General features: G+C 39.0%; 1 protein-coding gene across 4 annotated transcripts in view; it reads left to right on the top strand.

Annotated features, from left to right (window-relative positions):
- The window catches only part of mtor (mechanistic target of rapamycin kinase), a 301,563-nt gene that overhangs the window by 130,498 nt on the left and 147,616 nt on the right, over positions 1–23,449 (top strand). For all 4 annotated transcript variants that reach the window (XM_067413178.1, XM_067413177.1, XM_067413180.1 and 1 more), the window contains exons 22-28: positions 4,450–4,562; positions 5,733–5,895; positions 6,686–6,778; positions 9,678–9,824; positions 11,234–11,376; positions 16,533–16,695; positions 19,387–19,532. In XM_067413178.1, coding sequence (XP_067269279.1) covers positions 4,450–4,562; positions 5,733–5,895; positions 6,686–6,778; positions 9,678–9,824; positions 11,234–11,376; positions 16,533–16,695; positions 19,387–19,532 — 968 coding nt within the window. The remainder of the gene's footprint in view (positions 1–4,449; positions 4,563–5,732; positions 5,896–6,685; positions 6,779–9,677; positions 9,825–11,233; positions 11,377–16,532; positions 16,696–19,386; positions 19,533–23,449) is intronic.

Here is a 23,449-nt window from a genome sequence, read left to right as displayed (position 1 = left end):
ACGATGATATCCAGACGCGGTGGAATTGGGGAAAGGGCCACTCATAGGCCCTCATTTATCAAAAGTGCGTACACCAAATTTCCAGCGTACACCCTGCGTACACCCAAACCCACGGTGACTTTGAGATTTATCAATATGGACGTTGGTGTACGGCACGCTCAAATCCTACGCCAGCTCAGGAGGTGGTGTACGCACGTTTGAGTTAGTGGGAAAATGCGCAGAAAAGCAATTCCTAACACCACAAAACGCACTGACAAGATATGCTATATGACCCACTGTTAAATATCACAACAACAACATTCAGTGCTTATTTTTGTGCAACATGAACGTCAATGTTTAATTTGTGTGACTTTACCAAAGTGTTTGATCTGTAGGCATATGTATTCCTCCAGTCGCGAGCCTGTGCGCTTTATCTGACGTTTCAGGCCCACCTGACCCGGCAGCTGTGCACGGACTGAGACTAAAATAATTCAGACTGACAAAATAATAAAAATGACATTCTTCTTTTAAATAATAATAAAATCAATAAAAACAACACTCTTCTTCTAAATAACAAGCGTCATTGAGAATAATAATCATAATAATAATAATAATAATAAGAATCTTACAAAAAATCTTACTCCACATCACATCATCATCACTATTGTACACCCCAATACATGTGCCGTGATACGAAATTAAATGCTATTTTTTTCAAAACGTGCTGTAAAATAATGCAGCGATGGTAGCCTAATTGATCATCCAAACAGCTATTTAAACTGCTGGAGTGCGCTTCTCAACCTCCACACTATTAACAGTACTCGTTATTTGTGTTCATATTTAGTTTTTGTATGGGCCTTTAATTCCACTCTTTAAACTCCCAAATAAAACAATTTCGTTTTTTTTTTTCCACTTCCCTGGTGATCTTGATGGGCGCGTCACAATCATCTCACTAGTTCAGTAGTCAGGGCACTGATCAGGGAGTCAGCCCATTGACTTGTCCTAATCAGTGCCCTGACTAGTGGACTAGTGAGATGATTGAGCGCGCCCGATCTCCACGTCGGAGAAGTTTCGCTTCTTTGCCGTCTTCTGTTTGTCCATGGCGTAAAATGAGGGCGTGGGGGAGGCGGAGACTTGAATATATAGGGGCGTGTTATTCTAATGATGATTGTTTTCAGCCGCCACATTTATCAGGGGCAAGTGTTGCGTACACCTGGATTGCAGAGGTACGCACAGCTTCATAAATCAGGCGATGAGAGGAGTGTAAGCATAATTTTACGCCAACATATACACCAGTTTCTATGCAAGATTGATAAATGAGGGCCATGGTGTTGCACTCAAACTAGCTGTTGTCAGTCTATTCCTGCTTTTTGTTTTCATTGCAGTCACTGTTGAAAATCCCGACTCACAAAGATGCGTGGTGGTGCTGAATGGCAAGAGAAACTATGTTGAATGATCTTCAAGTTCTGGATATTCGTGTCTGGTTTGAATCCAGAAGGAATTCAGGTCTCAAGCTAACAGGCCGTGGCTGCGTACAGTATAGGTCTGGCATCTCGAGCGCGCTGTCGTTACCAAGCAATGGGGTAAAACTCTTGCGTAAAGAGAGTAGGACCTTGTCCAATAAGAGCCGTTCGCGGCAGTGATACATTATTTTGATAGGAAAGTTTAGAATCAGCATTAGAAAGTTACGGCAATAATGATTCAACATACGAAATTCTAAAAAAGGAGAACGCATAGAAAGTCTTGCGACCCCCTATAAAACGAGCCTGGCTAAGAAACACTGGTATAGAGTATTTAGTGGTGAAGAAGTTTCACAAATGGACTTATTGCACAGGTGGCAACCTATCAAGGTACCTCGCTTGAATTCACTGAGCTCTTGAGAGCGACCCATTCTTTCACAAATGTTTGTGGAGGCAGTCTGCATGCCTATCGCTTGAATTCACTGAGCTCTTGAGAGCGACCCATTCTTTCACAAATGTTTGTGGAGGCAGTCTGCATGCCTAGGTGCTTGGCCGTGGAAATGATTGGAACACATGAATTCAATGATTTGGAGGGGTTTTGGCAATAAAGTGTTTGTGTGTGTATATAATCCCTCTTTGCACTTCAAAATAAAGTCATGGATATCAGAGCTTCCTTAGCTCCTTAATCATTAGACATTTTCTCTGCCAGTCTTCAGCCTTTGACAGATGTGTGTAGCTCCAGGCCAAACCAACATATCCGACTCAAGTAATTCAGTAATTCCTACATCCAGGGCTTGACATTAACTTTTTTGCTCACCAGCCACCGTGGCTAGTGGTTTTCCAAAGTTACTAGCCACTCAGCATTTTCACCGGCCACAATTTGCAGTTTGGAAATTACATTTTATATGATTAAAGTTGACTTTGGGCTGCTTAAATTACTTGATTTTGAGTCATTTTACTTGATTTTGAAGATTTAAAACCCTTTCAAACTATCACATGCAGAGTAAGAGAGCCTACTCCACGTTAAATTAAGCTTCACTACATTGAAGCTTCCCCCCTATAGGAAATGTAGCAAGCTAAGCTACAGCAACTTGGCAAAAGTAGTTTACTACATCTAAGCTAGTTTTTATTTATTTAATTTTACATTAAACCAACTTCATTCCAATCAACGCTATCTCTGTGATCAATAAAATTCAAGCAGATAGACATGGATACTTTTTCAGTTAGGCTCAAAAATTGTCGAAATCGATTTGGCAACAAAAACGTGATCCATAATATTAACAAAACCATGTGTTGAGAGTGTGTGTATGCTCATCTGTAGCCTATGGGTATTATATGTGTTTGCATTTATGCTCAATTTAGACTTGGGCACTTTTGCAGGAAACTAAGTTAATTAACTCAACTCAGCTCAGCTCAAAGTAAGCTACAGTAGCAAAAGATTTAATACCTGCTCCAAAGAGTACCAACATGGCAAAAAAACAAAACGTGCCTATATTTGTGTGTGTGTGTGTGTGTGTGTGTGTGTGTGTGTGTGTGTGTGTGTGTGTGTGTGTGTGTGTGTGTGTGTGTGTGTGTGTGTGTGTGTGTGTGTGTGTGTGTGTGTGTGTGTGTGTGTGTGTGTGTGTGTGTGTGTGTGTGTGTGCGCGTGCTCTCCATGGAAAAGTTTCATTCATTCATATCAAGAGGTGGCCAGGCTGGACCCCGATGCTTTTAATAAGATGTGTTTATTCAAGAGACACAATAGATTCTTTTAAAACTTGAAGATGATTTCTCCTTTGTCACTGCGCGGATGACGCGCGTGCAACAACAAACTAAGCGCACGGAAACAAACGTCAACTACTAGATAGTGCACGCGACAAACCCGTCTTTCCGCGCTCATTGCCAAAGGAGTCCTTTAAAAGGCTTGCCCGCATCTGTGCGCGTCTGCGCGAGGCAGAAAGGAACATAGAAAGTTAAGTATATCCGCGACTTGGCAGTTGGTTTCCAATTTGAGCTTGATCTTCAGAAATGTAGCGATGCTACTGCCCAACACTGACAAGGAGAACTGATTGCGCGTGTGACTGAGCTTGCACGCTTCTGTTGTCATTCAGCGCGATTCTGCCTATCCCGCCTTCACTTACTGCAAGTTGATCGATAAAGAATTGTAAGACAATTTTTAATTTTGTGATACGACGGTCTTCGCATTTCATTTGGCTGTTGGCTGAAATTATATTCAACCCGCCAAAGTGGCTAGTGGGAGTGGCTGCCTTACCCGCCACAGCTGAAATCTACCTGCATTTGGCGGGTTGGCTGGTGTTAATGTCAAGCCCTGCCTACATCCATATGAGTCTTCTCTCTGCAGGCCTGAAGAGCCCATAGTCACTGCCTGCATCACTGGGAGCATTGAGGTCACCCTAAAATATCTATTAAACTGCCTACCAGTTGTTATGGGTTGAATAATAAAACAAAAGCTTAGTAATTCATGTGAGATGTGATGTCAAGATTTTGTTTTGGTTTATTCAAAAAGATGGCCTCCTCATAGCTTTTTTAATCTTTAATTTTTATTTTGTTTTTTACAGGTTTGCAGTTCTGTTTTTTTTTTGCCATCGGAAAAGTATCTTGGGTCACATTTCATCACATTTCATCCTGGGTCACATTTCAAAAAATTATAATAATTTTTTGCATAAATTATGTCTGTTTTTAAGGGCAAAATGAGGCAAGCTTGTTATAAGTTGTCCTAAGTCAGAATCTATGTGATGTAGACCTGACCCTCCACTAAACCTTACTCACTGGTTACTGTTTCTAATGCTGTTAAGCTTTCCTATTAGCACTTGTAATTTCTTTTATTCCTCATCTGTGGATAAAAGACAAAGAAATTTGAGATTAGTGGTTTGCTATAGGGTTAAAACCAAAGCTGTAATGTGTCCTTTGCTATGTAGATGGATAGATGGTTGATTTCTAGATATGTACTGTTTTTCTCTGTACACCAGTTTCACAGTTTTCAGGCAATTTTCTCCCTTATGTTTCCTAGCTGCTCATGGCCATCCAGCTGTTTGGAGCTAACCTGGATGACTACCTCCACCTACTACTGCCTCCCGTAGTTAAACTATTCGATGCCCCTGATGTCCCCCTGCAGGCCCGCAAGTCAGTATTAAAATCTGCTGCTCTGTTCAAGCTCCATAAGAACAATTTTTTATTTTAAAACAAGTGTTATTCAAACCAGTAAAGCAGTGAAACTGCATTATTTCAGTTTTTTTTTTAATAATAATGCATAAATAGTAATGTGCACTCACAATGTGCACTGATAAACAATGAGATCAAAAACATATTGAAGTAAACATTTTTAAATTACTTAAAAATGTGGGCATAGGTCATTTGAGGTAGTGAGAGTGTTTTCACAGCAGTGGTAAGGATGGACGCGAATCAGGTAACCCTAGAATCTATGAATACAGGATCACATTAACAATGTGGCTTTGGCCAGCTTTTACTTTGCCATTACTCTCAGTGAAATGTATTTCGCAGACAAGAATCTGTATTGTTTTACTGAAAAAGTGCTGGGCTGAGTTTAAGAGAATTTTAAAGGTAGAAGGGTAGAGACAGATTGTATTTTATTAATGTGCTTGCTTTTGTTGGCTGCACCACAGTGCGTGCGCATTAATAGTGCTTTCTATATCTTTATATTTGGATACTTTGATGTTTAAAAACCTCAAACAATTAAACAGATTGTTTGTCCTTAACTGATACAAATATTTTTTAAAAGCTATTTAGATGCCAATGCCAATATAGAGAGCAGGGGGGCCGAATGAAAATGTATATGTAATATAATTTAAAAAAGCTAATGAGATGTACACATTTGCTGCAATAAAATAAACACTAAAAAAGTAAGAAAACAATTAGACATTTCTTACATCTCTCTGTACATCTCACGCATTGCTTTTTAAAATTATATTACATATACATTTTCATTTGGCCACCCTGCTCTCTATATTGGCATTGACATCTGAATAGCTTTAAAAATATATTTGTATCAATAAAGAAGGCACAATTTGTTTAATTGTATTTTGACTTTATTTAAAAAAAATAATAATAATTTAATTAAAAATATCTGATATCTATGAACAAATTTGTGCAACCAATGTTCACTTTTAAAAAATGAGTCAAGACAACATTGTTTCTGCTACCAAATATTTTTTAAATGTTTAAATACTGGCCGATATATCAGTCTATCACTAGTTATTTTACAATTCATTAAATGTGACAAAATGCCAATACATGGTTTTATTTACACTTGGTTATTTTATTTTTGCTGTTTAGGGTTGCCTTGGAGACTTTAGATCGCCTGACTGAGTCATTAGACTTCACGGATTATGCTTCCAGAATTATTCACCCCATCGTACGCACTCTGGATGTTACTCCAGAGTTGCGGAACACCTCCATGGACACTCTGTCCTCACTAGTCTTTCAGCTTGGCAAAAAGGTACAATCTCTAAGCCTAGTTCAAGTCTGGGGTGTGGATCTTTAATGCTTTCTTCATCATTTGGAAATAAACTTTTTTTTTTTTTGATGTTGCCATAATTCTCATAGTTTTATGTAATTTACTGATGTTCTGAAGTAGCCTTCTAAATATTTCCTAGTGTCTTCTAGTGTAATGCACAAAGAGGTTTTTAATAAGAGAGAGGGATGAGGTCATTGCTTTAACCATTCCACTTAAAATTACCAGTCAACATGTGGCGACCATGAGCACCAGACACAAGTTCTGATTCCTTTGATCACTGCAGGCCACAATCCTCAGTTTCCTGTGCTAGAGGAACAACACCATATTTGTGTACTTACTAGTTGATGGGGTTTAGTCACATGTACACACATGTGCACTCATTCACTCCCAATACTCAAAAGCCTGTTTGTGAGAAGTACTGCTACCGAGTTGATGCTAAAATGAAAAGAAGTAACTATACAAATAGTTCTACAATGCGAGTACAATGACTTAATTAAAAACACATGTGGTACTTGTTTTTTTCTTCTTCTTTGTTTTTATTTTTTTTAGCTGTTTTTTACAGTTTTTTTTTTTTTAAACATGAAGCAGTGTTTACATGCAGTGAATAAAAAATACTTGAAGGCTTTGTAATTGTTTTAATTTCCTTTGTTAATATATATATGAATATTTAACTTTTCTAATGAAATTGTGTGTTTAATAGCATAATTGTTTTTTGCTGTGTTGACATGAATATTAGTATGAAAAATATTTTGTCTACATATTTTATTCACAGTATCAGATCTTCATTCCTATGGTAAATAAAGTGATGTTGAAACATCGCATCAATCACCAGCGCTACGATGTGCTCATCTGTCGAATTGTCAAGGTCAGCATCTTACCCTCTCCATGTCTGTGGATTTAATGTTTCTTTGCAAAAACATACCTTTTCTACATAAAAGAGGGCCCTGGTGACTATTCAGTCCTTTTCTTGTTAGAGCAACTTGTCTGAAACAAACCACCACTTGTGTTCTTGTGGAGAAGCCTGCCTCCGTTTCCTGAATTTGGCCCCCTGTGTGAACCACCACTCATTCTTTGCTAGTGAACCCAGACTTCCTGTTCTAGCACATGGCCTTTTGGCATCCATATCTAATCTTGTCTTTGACATGCATGATATTTCCTACTGACATAGAATTACCAACATGTACTGCTGGTGTAAAAGAAAGCTTCTTTTTCAAGAAGTATTTCATGTAAGAATAAATTGAAGAAATGCTGTCACATTGTTGGAAAATAATTAGTGGAAATACCTCAACTGTGCATAATTCAACGGTCAATAATTTAGGTTATACTATGGCTACCATCAGGGTGGGAAATTAACTTTTTTGCCCAATTTTATCAGCCACTTATATTTTTTACCAGCCACTTTTTCTGGAATTCAAGTTTATAAAAGAAAGTGCATTAGCATAGGGTGAATTCGGGTTGATTGGGACACTTTTCCCCCAGTCATTTCAATGGCAAAAACGGTCAGAATTATTACACACAAATATAGCCTTTATCTCAAACTGTCTGTCAAAGTGCAAAATGGCTACTAATTTAACGTCAGTGCAAGAACAAAATGTATGCAACTTAAATTAAATGCTCAGGAGTCAGCCAGGATTATTCTAATGCAGGTAAACTCATTGTAGTGATAAATAAATGTTCTGAAAAGAACCGCCAATCATTAGCTGCTCACGTAAACAGTGCGCTTTGCTTTCTTTCCATTTCAAACTATTTCGTAATATTTTAAAAGAGGACATTTCAAACTTTAATATTTCTCATGTCTGTGAGGGGTAGCCTATAAGCTGTGTTTCAGATTTTTTATGACGTGCACTCCAGTTCATGTGCAATGAAGGTGATCGCTCCCGCGCCTTCATGTCACGATTATTGCCTACTATAGTCTATTTGCTTCTTATTTATTAAATACAGGCAATTTGTTGAGGAAATATGGATTAAAATTAAGATACCATTTATACAAATTGAAATTCACTGTATCAAGTAGTTAGCTACTGGAAAATCGACACTGTTTTAAAAGTATCTGAGCTACTGAAAAATGTAGTTATAAGCTATAGCATCGCAATTTGCTCACTACTGGCCCACACTGGCTGTATTGCAGTGCACTTGAAATGGGACTTGTATGACTTGTGGTCTTTTATAACCTATAATGTAAGGTTAGTTTTTCCTCTAACGAACAAATTGTTTGCATTTTCTGACGACGTGTAGGTTCGACAGTAGCCGCAAGCCTACAGATTTATGCAAAACTTTAGATTTTCTAAATGTCGATAAACAAGTATGAAATGACGCCGTTTCCATTAACCGATGTTATGTGACTAAAACTTGTTTCCTCTATTGATAAGTGTTTCCAAAAATGATACCATGTGTGTTGATTGGTTTCTGTATATCCCATCCACCGCAGCCATTATTTTTAACAGAAGATAATATATGCGTGTGGTAGTAAAACTCAGTTTTTTTTTTTTTTTCATTTAGTTATATTGACTTGGAATTTCATTTGTTGGAAACATACATTATTGTTACGAGCAACAGTATTCTTTTACAAAGCCAACCAATCTGTTACTATGAATGTTTTAAGCAATAATCAATACAAATATGTTTTACAATCCACCCACCACTGTGGCTGGTATACACAACAAAGTCACACACCATATGAAAAAGTACCCACCATTGGCTGGTGGCAGGTGCAAATTTCCCATCTTGGCCACCACACTTTTTCACTTTTTCAAACATTTTTCAGATGTTTTATTTTAATACATTTGTCAGGTTTTCATCCTTAAAATGTTTTAGTGTATAGGACTAATTTCTAATGCATCTTATCTCAAACATGCATTGCTAATTTCAAAAACATAATTTTAGAGCTAGTAACAGAGGTTTGATCATTGGCATGCAGACTAATGCAGTAATTAGAGAGAGATTTTAAGCCTTTGTAAATTGCCTCAGTATGTGCAGCTCTCAACAGTGTTCGGCAGCAGCATCTCTACTAATAGCAAAGCTGTAAGTTTAATTGCTTCGTGTAGCTTTTCAGAGTTTCTCTGCATGTGTGAATGTTTTTGTTTGTGCGCGTGAGTATGTTTGTACTGTTTGTACACATACCGGTGTCTTACTTCTTTTGCTGCTGTAAGGACCTTTGAAATGACTGAAATAATTTGGCGAAGTGAAATGTGCTAATGTGGTCAAGAACTGCTTTAGCTGTGTGTTTTCAGGAAAATGATTGTGCACATTAAAATATTTGTCAGCCAGTCAGTCAAGCGTTCAGCAGCCCCATAGTATAATATATTTCAGCCTCCTTTTGCCAACAAAACCTAAATAGCTGCTGCTGTCCCATTATTTTTTAGGCACGACATTTAATGTTAGAGATGCTGATTTGAGGCATTGATATGTTTGAAATGTTTGATGTGTAAAAACAGTATAACCTGAAATTGTTAGATTGTATATTCAGTTTGTTGTAGAAAATAATTTTAATTTTTTTTTTTTTTTTTATGAAATCATTTTATCTATTTTTTTTTTAAATTTTGTTTATGTATGTTGCTAGTAAATTATCACACAAATCAGTGGTCAACAGTGTACATACAGTAAACTTTTTGTTAAAAAAATTCAAACATTTGACTTTATTTTTTTGGGGGCTAAATCTGTGGAAAGTTTTGGGGATTTAGGTTTTTTCGAGCTGACACAAATGTAGATTTGTTTGTGTGTTTGAATTTGATTTGGCTTTGATGATGTGTGTTTCTCTTTCTCAGGGCTATACTTTGGCAGAAGAGGAAGAGGACCCTTTAATATTTCAGCATAGACAATTACGTGGTAATCAAAGCGACACTCTGGTTAGTGGCCCTGTTGAATCTGGACCAATGAAGAAACTGCACGTCAGCACAACTGCTCTGCAGAAGGTTTGTACAATGTGTAACCTTAGGAACGTAGGAACATTCACATAAGTACGTAGATATTGAAGCAGACCAGTCCAATAATATCAGAAATCCCAATGCCATTAAAATCAGCTTTGGCTCTACTGTTGGAAATCTGAATATAATATCTACTTTATAATGTTCTCATCCACAACATTTTTCTTTTTTTAAACATAATGGTATTGTGTAGTGGTTGAAGTGAGTGCTCATTTATCACATGTAGAAATTAATAAATTTGACTTTAATAAAAAAGTTTGTAAAAAATTGGAAACTGTTTACACTAGGAATAAATGAGCCTCCTTAAATTTGTGCCTGGTATATTTCTTTCTATAACTTATTTTTGTATTTTGGATGGTTTTAAACATAGCTACATCTGTTTTCAACACCACACTTGATCATTCTTTTCAGACAGTGATTGTTTTGTGTCTTTTGGGGCACAATGTTGAGGGGACTCTCCGTTCTCTGTGATTCATGAACACGTCATAATCATTTACATGTGTTGCCTAAGTTGTCTTTCCACTATCTTCTCCACCATCACCTTCATTATTCAGTTTTCCATTGCCTAAATGTTGAACATTCAACCATTGATGGATAGTCTAGGCTTTTGTCTTAATTTTGCAAATAAAACACATCAAATATTCATCAAAATATTGTGAAATATTTTTACAATTTAAAATAACTGTTTTCTATTTGAATATGTTTAAAAATGCAATTTATGTCTGTGTTGTCAAAGCTGAATTTTCAGTTGTCACATGATCCTTCAGAAATCTTTCTTATATGCTAATTTGCTTTATTATTATTATTATGAATATTATTATTATTATTATTATTATTATTATTATTATTATTATTATTATTATTATTATTATTATTATTATTATATATTATTTTTCAGGATTCTTTGAGGAATAGAAAGTTTAAAAGCTGCATTTATTTGAAATAGAAAGGTTTTGTAACATCATACATTTCTTTACTGCCACTTTTGATCAATTGAATGCATTCTTGCTGAAAAAAAACAACTTAATTTATTTAACTCAATTTATTCATCCCCCCCCCCCCAAAAAAAAAAAAAAAAAAGAATTCTTATTGACCGACTTATTTCATCATTGATAACAATACGTTTTTTTGAGCAGCAAATCAGCATTTAATAATAATTTCTTATGGAATATGTGATGATGAAGACTGGAGTAATGATGCTGAAAATTCAGCTTTCACAACACAGTAGTACATTTTATTAAATAAAATATATTAAAATCACATATGCAGTCACATATGCAGTTCCAGAAGGCAGCTCTCTATGTAGAAGGATTTGAGGCACATATAAATAGAACAGATCTCTTGTGTTTGTTTGTTTTTTAAAATCTGTTTATTAGTCCTGTTTCTGATGTGTGCAGGCTTGGGGTGCAGCCAGAAAGGTGTCCAAAGATGACTGGCTGGAGTGGTTGAGACGTCTCAGTGTGGTCTTGTTAAAAGAATCATCCTCACCTGCCCTGCGCTCCTGCTGGTCTCTTGCGCAGACATATATACCACTCGCTAGGTAAACCTTACCTTCTGTCTCTGTCTGTCTGTTAACCCTCTGGACCCTAAGGCTAATTTGTGGCCCTGAAGCAGTTTGACATGCTCTGACATTTGTTTTTGTTTTTCAGTTGCTTTAAAGTATATTAAAGGGTTAGTTCACCCAAAAAAGAAATTTGTCATTAATGACTCACCCTGATGTCGTTCCACACCCATAAGACCACCGTTCATCTTTGGAACACAGTTTAAGATATTTTATATTTAGTCCAAGAGCTTTCTGTCCCTCCATTGACAATGCACGTACGGTATACTACTGTCCCTTTCCAGAAATGTAATACAAACATCATCAAAGCAGTTGTTCAATCCGCGTTCGCGATTGCACGATCTTGGATGATGCAAGATGGCGCCGCCGTGTTCGGTCGCCGTTCAGGTCGCTCCTCTGAGACTTTGCTTTTATTTATTATTCTACACTCTTTTGTTCTCGATTTTTACTAATCTATCATCAGCCTTGGTCTGCTATGATAGCAAAACACTTTTGGATATAGGTTATCGCTACACTGACCTGGTTCAAGACGCTTTCATCAATCCTCTGTGGCCACCTGAGATTCTTCGGAACGCCGAGTTGAACAAAGGCCACCCGACTCGTAGGCGAAGATTCAAAAAACACCGCGGGAAACGCGCTGGGATCCGCAACAGACTGAGGAAGAGAGCATTCAGTCCCCCTCTCCCGAGCATTCTGCTCGCAAATGTCCAATCCTTGGAGAATAAGATGGACGATCTTAGAGCCAGGATAAGTTTCCAACGGGACATGAGAGACTGCAACATCTATTGTTTGTCCGAAACATGGCTCACGCCCGCGGTCCCGGACACAGCTGTGACGCCGTCTGAGAACTTCTCTGTTTTCCGGATGGACAGAACAGCCGAAGCCGGTAAAACCAAAGGCGGCGGAGTGTGTTTCATGATAAACAAGAAATGGTGCGATCCCAGAAACATCTCCATCCTTTCGCGATCCTGCTCGCCTCACCTGGAACATTTATCAATAATTTGCCGCCCATTCTATCTGCCTAGGGAGTTTTCTTCAGTCGTCGCCACTGTGGTTTATATTCCACCACAGGCAGACACGGGACTGGCTTTATCTAGCCTCCATGATGCCATCAGCGGCTCCACAAACAGCCACCCCGATGCGGCTTTCGTCGTCGCGGGTGATTTTAACAAAGCCAACCTTAAGAAAGTATTGCCTAACTTTCACCAACATGTCTCCTGTCCCACACGAGGAGCAAACACACTGGATCACTGCTATTCTCTGTATAAGAATGCCTACAAGGCTCGTTCACTACCAGCCTTTGGTAAATCGGACCATGCCGCCATTTTCCTTACACCTGAGTACAAACAAAGGCTCGTTCAGGAACCCCCGGTGAGGCGGGAAGTTAAACGCTGGTCGCCTCATTCAGAGATCACACTACAGGCAGCTCTTGACGACGTTGACTGGGACATGTTCCGAGCGAGTTCATCGGACGTCAGCGAGTTCACTGATGTGGCGCTCTGCTTCATCAACACACTGACAGAGCAAGCCACACAAACAATAACTATAACGTCCTTCTCTAATCAGAAACCGTGGGTGGACAGTTCAATCCGCGCTGCAGTGAACGCCCGCACTGCCGCATACAACGCCGGTCTACTTACAGGGAATATGAGGGATTATAAATTATCCTGTTATGCTCTCCGACGCGCCGTTAAAGCCGCAAAGCTCCGTTATAGGGATCGCGTGGAGTCTTATTTCCAACTCAACGACTCCCGGCGGATGTGGCAGGGACTGAGGACCATCTGTGCTTTTGGAACGAAATCCTCTGCTGAAGTGAGAGTTGATCCGTTGCTTGTGAACGAGTTAAACTCTTTCTACGCTCGCTTTGATGGCAATCGCGGCAGCGCGACACCGTCGAGTGACGCGTCAGACAGAATCACTCAGAGCTGCAACAATCACGTGATCTCTGTCTCGGAGGATGACGTTCGTAGGACACTCAAACGTGTGGATGTTAGGAAAGCTGCTGGTCCGGATGGTGTTTCAGGTCGTGTCCTGCGGTCCTGTGCTGATCAGCTCGCTGGACTCCTCACATCCATCTTCAATGAGTCCCTTGCTACATCTGTGGTCCCAACCTCATTCAAAAAATCCACCATCATCCCTGTCCCTAAGAACAGTAAACCCTCTTGCCTAAATGACTATTGCCCAGTGGCTCTCACGTCTTTAGTCATGAAGGTCTTTGAGAGACTCATCAAAAACAACATTTGCACCTCCATCCCTGACACCTTGGACCCTCTTCAGTTCGCTTATCGTCCCAATAGATCGACTGAAGATGCCATCTCTCACGTCCTCCACTCCTCCCTCACACACATCGACAGCAAGAATGGGAACTATGTAAGACTGCTATTTATTGACTATAGTTCAGCCTTTAACACCATAGTTCCCATTAAGCTAACTAACAAACTCCTGGATCTCGGACTGAACTCTTCTCTCTGTCACTGGATTGAAGATTTCCTCACTGGCAGACCTCAGGTGGTGAGAGTAGGACAGTTCACCTCCACCTCCATCACCGTGAGTGTGGGAGCTCCACAGGGCTGTGTCCTCAGTCCCCTGCTCTACTCTCTCTACACGCATGACTGTTTGTCCACACACAGCTCCACCTCTGTCATCAAGTTTGCGGATGATACTGTTGTCCTGGGCCTCATTTCCAACAACAATGAGACCGCATACTTGGATGAGGTGGAGCAACTGACATCATGGTGCCAAGACAACTGTCTCCTTCTGAATGTGAACAAGACCAAAGAACTGATTGTGGACTTCAGGAAGAGACAGCAGCGGTCATATTCCCCTCTCATGATCAGCGGGACACCAGTAGAGAGAGTGAGCAGCTTCAAATACCTGGGTGTCAACATCTCCGAGGACCTGACCTGGACTGCACATATCCAGTCTCAGGTGAAAAAGGCCAGGCAAAGACTGTACCACCTGCGCCAGCTGAGGAAATTCCGGGTCTCACCAGCTATCCTGAAAACTTTCTATTCAGGGGCGATAGAAAGTTTACTAACTCAGTGCATCACAGCGTGGTATGGTAACAGCACCAGTCACGACTGCAAAGCCCTGCAAAGAGTGGTGCGCTTGTCCGAGCGCATCTCAGGGTCAGCTCTCCCGTCTCTGCAGGACATCTACATCAAACGATGCAGAGGCAGAGCTACAAAAATCATCATGGACATTAATCACCCGGCCAACCCCCACTTCACCCGGCTGCCTTCTGGTAAGCGCTTCCGTAGCCTGATGGCCAAAACTGAGAGACTCAGGAGGAGTTTCTTCCCACAGGCCATCAGACTCCTGAACGCTGTCACTTAACTACATGTGACTTCACCTCACTCAGTATTAACAAACTCACATACTGATATTGCACTGCACTTTATTCTTGTGTTCATGTCACTACTCATTATAATGCTGTTTGCACATTACACTCCTGCACTTCTGTTATCCGCGTATTTATTTTTATAGTCTCCAGTTTACTTTATCTCACTTATTTTATTCCACATCTCTTATTTCTTTTACTTGATTTATTCATAATTCTACATATGTATATATATAGCACCTTATCCTATTCCTATTTTATCCTATCCCTATTTTATAATTTATTGTGCTTTTTTTGTTAATTGTTATTTGCTGTCCATGGAGCGGACCTGTTTACATTTCACTGCCGGTTGTATTCTGTATAACTGTGTATGTGACAAATAAAACTCTTGAACTTGAACTTGAACTTGAACTTCCCTCAGACTATAAATTAAGCTTGGGCGCACCAGATAACACATCAGCAGCGTGAACGCAGTCGCAAACACGGATTGAAAACAAACCCGGAAGAGAAGACAATGCTGAATAAAGTCGTAGTTTTGGTTATTTTTGGACCAAAATGTATGTTCGATGCTTCAAATTTTTTTTAATTAACCAACTGATGTCACATGGACTACTTTGATGATGTTTTTATTACCTTTCTGGAAACGAAAACTAGTTTGTCTCTCTATTTGAGACTACATATCATCATCTACATATGATAACATAAAATAATGAAGAATGAACAACATTCTTGAACGAGACTTGATGTGCATGGTTACATCAGCGTAGCAGTCAATAAACAGGTCAGTAATGTACGGGATATTTAGGCCCAATAAACGGGACTTCTCGGCTAATATGGGACCGTTGGCAAACCTACTTTTATATCATGCTGCGTTTAATATTATACTGCATAAAATATCCCCATGTCGTACGTGTATCTTTATTTAGCATTGATGTTGCCTACATATTTCATATTTCAACATATTTCCATTGATTTAACACATTTTAGTCTGGCAATTATTCAACTAGTAGCCTACAATGTGAAGTTTATGCATCAGTAACATTAATATAACTGAGAAGAAATGTTTTACCTTAAAAATTCTAATCTTAAAATCGCGTTCTTCTTATTCGGAGGTAAACCCAAGGTTAATTTCTATTTTACTTTATTGTCATTGTAAATGTTTATACAAAGAAATTATGTTGGAACAATCTAATTTGCAGCAAAAAAACAATTAATACAAAAAAATACATTTAGTCAATAATATAATAAATACACTAAAAACACAAGTTATTGCACATAGATCATGTGGGCCCAACATTAGCCAAATTTTAAGACACACTTTTACCCATGGGGGTCAAATTGCAAAAAACCTCCAGTTTTGTTTTCTTCCAGCTGCGCTCCATTTTTGTGGCTGCTGTATTTAGGGCCCGAATGTGCTCGTTGTACCATGGCGTTGGACTATTTTCTTTAATCTTCTTTAAGTGCCTTGGAGTAACTGTGTCTAAAGTGCTGGTTAAGAGAGAGTCAATAGTTTCTGTTGCAACATCGAGTTCCTCTAGGCTCTCTGTGATGCTGTGGAGATGGAACTAATGAGGAAGATTATTTACAAAGCAATCTTTAGCTGGAGCGGACGGTTATAGTTCTGCCATATTTAAATAGCAGCAAAACCATTTTTGTCAAACAAATGTTGTTTGGACAATACCACAGAAAAACCTATGTAGATATTTGTGGTCTGAAGTAATATGTACCAACTATTGTTTGGACATAACCCTGCACTATTATCAAAGCCTATGTGTATGCTGTCTCTTCTCTGCAGGGATCTTTTTAATGCTGCATTCTTATCGTGCTGGTCAGAGCTGAGTGAAGACCAGCAGGATGAACTGATACGCAGTATTGAGCTTGCGCTAACTTCTCAGGATATTGCTGAAGTCACACAGACGCTGCTTAATCTTGCAGAATTCATGGAGCACAGTGATAAGGTCAGTAATGAAGTCTATAGTGTTTATACCAGGGGTCTCAATTTACCTGGGGGCTGCTGGAGGTAGACTCTGTGTAAGGCTGGGCCGCATCAAGTATTCCACAAAAAAAAGAGCACAACTAATCCAATCTTCTCAATCTTTAATATTCACAGTTCTTCAAAATGAATGTTTCTTCTGAACATGAACTTTTCCTCCGAATTTGAACATTCCTTTCTAAACATGAATGGTTAATAAGCGTGCGTGCGTGCGTGCGTGCTTGCGTGTGCGGGTGTGTTTGTGTGTGTGTGTGTGTGTGGGCTTCTTCTTCTTCCTCCTTCTCCGGCTGTTCCCTTCAGTGATCGCCACAGCGAATCATCTGCCTCCATCTAGTCCTATCTTCTTCTCTCAGACCGACTACCTTCATGTCCTCCTTCACTACATCCATAAACCTCCTCTTTGGTCTTCCTCTTGACCTCCTGCCTGGCAGCTCTAACCTCGGCATCCTTTTTCAAATATATTCACTCTCCCTCCTCTGAACATGTCCAAACCATCTCAACCTGGCCTCTCCCTCTGATGTACTCATTCCTGATCCTATCCATCCTCATCACTCCCAAAGAGAACCTCAACATCTTCAGCTCTGCTACCTCTAGCTCTTCCTCCTGTCTTTTCCTCAGTGCAACTGTCTCCAAACCGTACAACATCTCTGGTCTCACTACTGCCCTGCACACCTTCCTTTCATTCTTGCTGGTACTCTTTTATCACACAACAGACTTGGCACTTTTCTCCACCCATTTCAACCTGCCTGCACACGCTTCTTCACCTCTTTTCCACACTCCCCATTGCTCTGTACTGTTGTACTTAAAATCCTTCACCTTCTTTACTGCTTCTCCCTGTAACCTCACTGTTCCACTTGGTTCTCTCATTCACACACATCTTGCTGCGAACTAACCTTCATTCCTCTTCTCTCCAGAGCAAACCTCCACCTCTCTAGACTTTCCTCCACCTGTTCCCTGCTCTCACTACAGATCACGATGTCATCCACAAACATTATAGTCCATGGAGATTCCTGTCTGAACTCATCTGTCAGCCTGTCCTTGACCATTGCAAACAAGAAAGGGCTCGGAGCCAATCCTTGATGCAGTACCTACAGACCTACGGCACACCTTACCACTGTCCCACTGCTCTCATACATATCCTGTACCACTCTAACATACTTCTCTGCCACTCCAGACCTCCTCATACAATACCAAAGCTCCTCTCTTGGCATTCTGTCATATGCTTTCTCTAAATCTACAAAGACACAATGCAGCTCATTCTGAGCCTCTCTGTACTTCTCCATCAACAGTCTCAAAGCAAATAATGCTGCTGCTCACAAATGTCCACTTCTCCCATTAGCCTTGCTTACAATACTCTTTCCCACAACTTCATTGTATGGTTCATCAGCTTAATACCTCTGTAGTTTCCACAACTCTGCACATCTTCCTTAAAAATCGGCACCAAAACACTTCTCCTCCATTCCTCAGGCATCCTCTCACTTTCTAAAACCTTGTTGAACAACCTAGTTAAAATTCTACTGTCATCTCTTCTAGACACTTCCATACCTCCACCGGTATGTCATCAGGACCAACTGCCTTTCCTCTCTTCATCCTCTTCAACGCTCTCCTAACTTCACCCTTGCTAATACTTTCTACTTCCTGCTCAACAATATTTGCCTCTACAACTCTTCTCCCTGTCATTTTCTTCATTCATCAGTTCCTCAAAGTACTCCTTCCATCTTTCCCTCACTCTCCTGTCACCTGTCAAAACATTTCCATCTCTATCTTTAATCACTCTAACCTGCTGCACATCCTTTCCATCCCTATCCCTCTGCCTCGCCAACCGATACACATCCCTCTCACCTTCTTTACTATCTAACCTTGCATACATGTCCTCATAAGCTTTCTGTTTGGCCTTGTGTCTGTGGGCATGTTTTTGTGAAATATCAGGACACAAATGTGTAGGATGACTTGGGTATGACATAGGTATTACAAGAAGAGGGTCAAATATGAGGACATTACCCATGTCCTCACTTTTCAAAATGCTAATAAATCAAACAATGTTTTTTTGAGAAAGTAAAATTGCAGAATGTTTCCTATGATGGGTAGGTTTAGGCGCAGGGGCAGTGTAGGGGATAGAAAATACGGTTTGTACAGTATAAAAACCAAAGGACAATGTAAACCCGCCTGCTTTGATTTGATTGGCCATCTGAGCGCTGTTAGACCACATTCTTTTTCAAAACTAAATGCAAGATGTACTGAATTTTTTTGTTCAGTTGTATTTCTGCATCCTATCCAAAGAGGTTACTCATGTTAATAAATGTTCATCATTCCAAGATTAAGCCTGAAAGGAGCACTGTAGTTTGTTCTCCTCCTGCGCACTTGGGACGATTACATTTCTTTCCATGTTTAGAATGATCTCATTGTGTTGAAGTTCGAATGAATGGTACATTTGTTCAGTTTTATTCCAGCACAACAAATACAGCTTACACCCTTTGGTGGTGACATAGCAAATGGCCAGTAAAGTTTGAAAGCTGTGAAATGAAGATTTACTCAGTGAGGGTCTGTTATATAAACATTATCTGGTCTAAATGCTCTTTTCTGGCCTGTTCAAAATGCTTTTCCATTTTGTTCTTCTCTTCTATATCTAAAATCTTTCTTTTCTGTATTTTGTTAGGGCCCACTTCCTTTGAGAGATGACAATGGGATTGTTCTGCTGGGGGAGAGAGCTGCTAAATGTCGGGCCTATGCAAAGGCCCTGCACTACAAGGAACTTGAGTTTCAAAAGGGCCCTTCACCGCTCATTTTAGAATCTCTGATCAGGTAGGAAACAAACACTTTTGAAGTCTGATGATAGTCTTGATGCCTATATGGCTTAGTTTCAGCTAGTTTAGTTTGTGTTACATTTATTTTACTTAAAGGGATAGTTCATTCAAAAATGTATATTGTTTCTTTGTTTACACACACTCATAGGCCTGTCACGATAACAACTTTTACTGGACGATAAATTGGCCAAGAAATTATTGCGATAAACGATAATATTACCGTTCTGAGACCATTTTCATCTAAAATAATAATGGCATAAAAATGCAGGTACACCTTTTCAAAGATCAATAAACTTTAATTTCTAAAGACTATTTATCACTAAAATGGAAAACATTTTAAATAACCACAATAAATGAACAAAACAATCAAAAACATAAAAGCATGGACTCTGAGTCTGTTTAAAAAATGCATTTAAATAAGTACCAAAAACAATAAATAAAATGGATGAAAACTGCAACGGAGGATTGTGTTTTAGGAGCATGTTAGGGGCGGCATGGTTTTCCGTTCTGTACAGTTCTTGTTGTTTTTTTTTCTTTTAATCCAGTAATGTACAGCAGCATATGATATATTAATTATCCACAATTTAGGATACAGTAAAAAAAAAAAAAAATATCATAGCCTAATCATGCACAAACTGAACTTGACCATCTCTGTGGAAAGTGATATTTTGATATAGCAAGAGAGAAGATATTGATGACATGTTTTTCATTTATTTGGCAAAAAAGGGAGAATGTGTATTGCTATCTCTACAGGAATTTATATGCCTTTTTATCACACAAAGATTGAAACTCAATCAGATCAAACTTCAGTGTAGCTTTAAGCCTTGTTTGTACACGACGTGTCCGCTCGACGCAGAGTGAGCGAGACCCCATTTCGCTTGGCGTTGTGCACGTCAAATTTCGTAACTATGCGCGTGGCTCCGCAACCGAAGAGCCACGAGTTCCAGACGAATCTGCTGGCCGAGAATGACGTCTCATCACGCCGCACCCAGTCTGCACGTCGAGTATAAACACCTTCCTAAACGGATGAGGCGTGATTAGTCAACGAGCGAGACGAGGAAAACAAAAAAAGCATGCATATGGCAATTATCACGGCCGGAAAAATTATCGAGCTCATTTTTTTATCGTGCGATTAATTGATTTATCGACTATCGCGACAGGCCTACACACTCATGTCATTTTAAACACATATGACACACAACTGTTTGAAATTAACTACATAAAACTATAATTACATTGCCACCTACTACTGGTAGATCATAGGAATAAGTACTCCTAGGTTTTATTCAGACAATGGATGTTTTTTTGTGAATTATTGAATTCAGAATCTGAATTTTGTCAGCTTGTGTGTAACTACACAGACCAGTTTTCTATATTTTAATTGCCCCTTGCACTGTTTACAAGTATGCACTCAACATATTTTATAGCTTTAAAAGTGTAAGCATCAATTCATGAAGTGTCTCAAGTTTCCTCCAATGTCATTTTAGATGATGAGTGGTCAGAGAATTTTTTTTAGTCTGATGGAGCGCAGTGTCTTAGTTCTTTGCTCATTTCACAGTGATGTCTTTCTTTTGAGAAGCAATAATCTACATTAGGTTGATTGCAACAAAACATAAACAGTGTGTTATTACTGAAAACATTTTTCCAAACACTTGTATATTCGTCTTGTATGTCAGTCAGATGACTGTCATTTGTAAGTACTTTCCATATTAATGTATACATTATTATCCAAACCTGAAGGTATGAGTATACTTTTTTATTATACATAATTTAACTTAAAAGATGGTCATCTCAAGTGCACCTCATGCTCACACTCCAATTTGTCCTCCATGAAGTAAGCTCCTCTGCCAAATGTATAATAAATTCCCCAAATTGGCAAACATTTTCTCTTTAGGTCCTTTGCATGGTTGAAAAATGACTATGTCAGATAGCACCTAGGACCTCATACCAAGGCTCTCTGTTATTCCAGCGTTATGAAAGTGCATATTTTTGTTGTCAGTAACATGCTTTATATTTAATGCGTTATTATTATCCTGATTTATTTGTGATATGTGTTGTTTAGCTGTCTAGGTAGATTCAGTATTGTTTTAATATTGTTTGTGGTTCTGTGGCTGCTATTTGGAATGTCTATTTCTATGTATGCCAGAGTTTATTGATGTTTGGGCCCTTGGTATTGTTTGGTCTTTTTTGTTTCGTTAGTGTAATATTACTTTGTGTGGCAAAGAACAAAGAAGCCAAGCAATGCTAAGGACTTTTTTTGCTTGTCATTGTGATTTTTTGATAATCATGGGATTATAGTAAAATGTCACAATGTTTTATTGCCTTAGACACATACCTGCAAGATTAAAGGTGGGGGGGGGGGGGGGGGTGAAATGCGGTTTCATGCATACTGAGCTTTTTACACTGTTAAAAAGTTAACTTGGACTTGGATTCCCATCCTAAACATAGACAAAGTTTCAAAAACTAAGTTGGACGTTTGATGGAGTATTTCTGTGTCAAAAATACTCCTTCTGGTTTCTCACAAGTTTCTGAGAGTTTTTTTTTGAGTATGACGTCAACAGGGCGGAATGTCCTTGTATGGGCCATACGGGCTCTTCTCCCTGGAGGGGGCTTGCACGAGAGACTAGAGCGAGAGTGCTTTGGAAGCAGGCGGTGCGTTAAACTGCTTCAAATGTCTATGTTGTTGGCTACCGTCTCGTAGGTAAACATCAGTAAACAACACGATCATATATAGTTAATTTATCAATGGAGCATGCAATCTATGGTGTGTGTTTAAATACTTTTGTTTAGCTGACCACTATAGGTGTCTATTTGTTTATTAAAGCCCCCCAAACATAAAACTAGGGGACGTTCTCACAAAGCGTGCTTTGTCATTCAAATGCGCTACTCCATTGTTGTTCTGTGTATAACGTTACACTAGTCTGATGTGCAAAACCATTTTGTTTGCTACTGCTAAGGTTTAGTCGCATACAATAGTCCATAAACCAAATCATGTCCTCATAAACCACGAGTAAACGCACACAAATGTTGACAAGCCACTAAATACAGTACATACCACAGAGACGGACGTCCTGCTGTTGCTTCTTCTCCTGTTCAATTTATTTCAGCCTCCGGACCTGATTCTGGATCATATATGTATTAGTTAAATCTGATTGATAGCCATGGTTTATTAGGGCAACCTTTTTTTTTCACACTTCAGGATGTCACAGCTTTCAGATGCTCTCATGCAATAGCTGCATGTGCTTGTGATTCTTTAGCCCCGCCCACACGATATGCCTCTGTCCGCTCGTTTTTTTTTTACAGTACAGCCTATCTTTCTTTTATAAATATAATAAAACTAAAGACTTTTCGGAGATATGAAGGATGCAATAATACTCTATAGGTACTCAAGATTGACATGAGATTGACTGAAACTCAGTGTTTCACCCCCCCCCCCTTTAATGGTTCCTTTTCAGCTTAAATCATTTTTTTAATACTGTAAGTGGCCATTTGCTTACTGTTCTGGTACTTTTTTTTTCTGTGCATGATGATGATCAAATTTGCTTTGCATTTAAGTGTTTATCAGTGTTGAACAAAATTTGTAAATTCACAAGCACAGTTTCTGCTTGGCTGCTTCTCAAATGGGCTCTTGAATGGCAAACCCCTTAGCTGTAAAACTTTAAAGAAATTTCCTTTTTTTATTTATTAGAATATATGCAGAGTTTAGATCAGTATTGTATTAAGAACTCAATTAATGTAGTCAATAAAAAAAAAAAAAAAAAAAAAAAAAAAAAAACTTAAGCTAACTTAAGCTTGGACAGGAAGTCCACTAGTGCACTGAAAGGTCATTTAAAGCCATACCGTTCCTGAAAGTTTAACCTCATCTCGACCTCACAAAACTCCAAGAGATTCTGCACCAGTTAAATCATGTGGAAT

This window comes from Pseudorasbora parva, chromosome 13, assembly GCF_024679245.1.
Source record: "Pseudorasbora parva isolate DD20220531a chromosome 13, ASM2467924v1, whole genome shotgun sequence".
NCBI lineage: Eukaryota > Metazoa > Chordata > Actinopteri > Cypriniformes > Gobionidae > Pseudorasbora > Pseudorasbora parva.
Note: the sequence above shows the minus strand (reverse complement) of the source record. Positions and strands in the feature narration are given on the sequence as shown.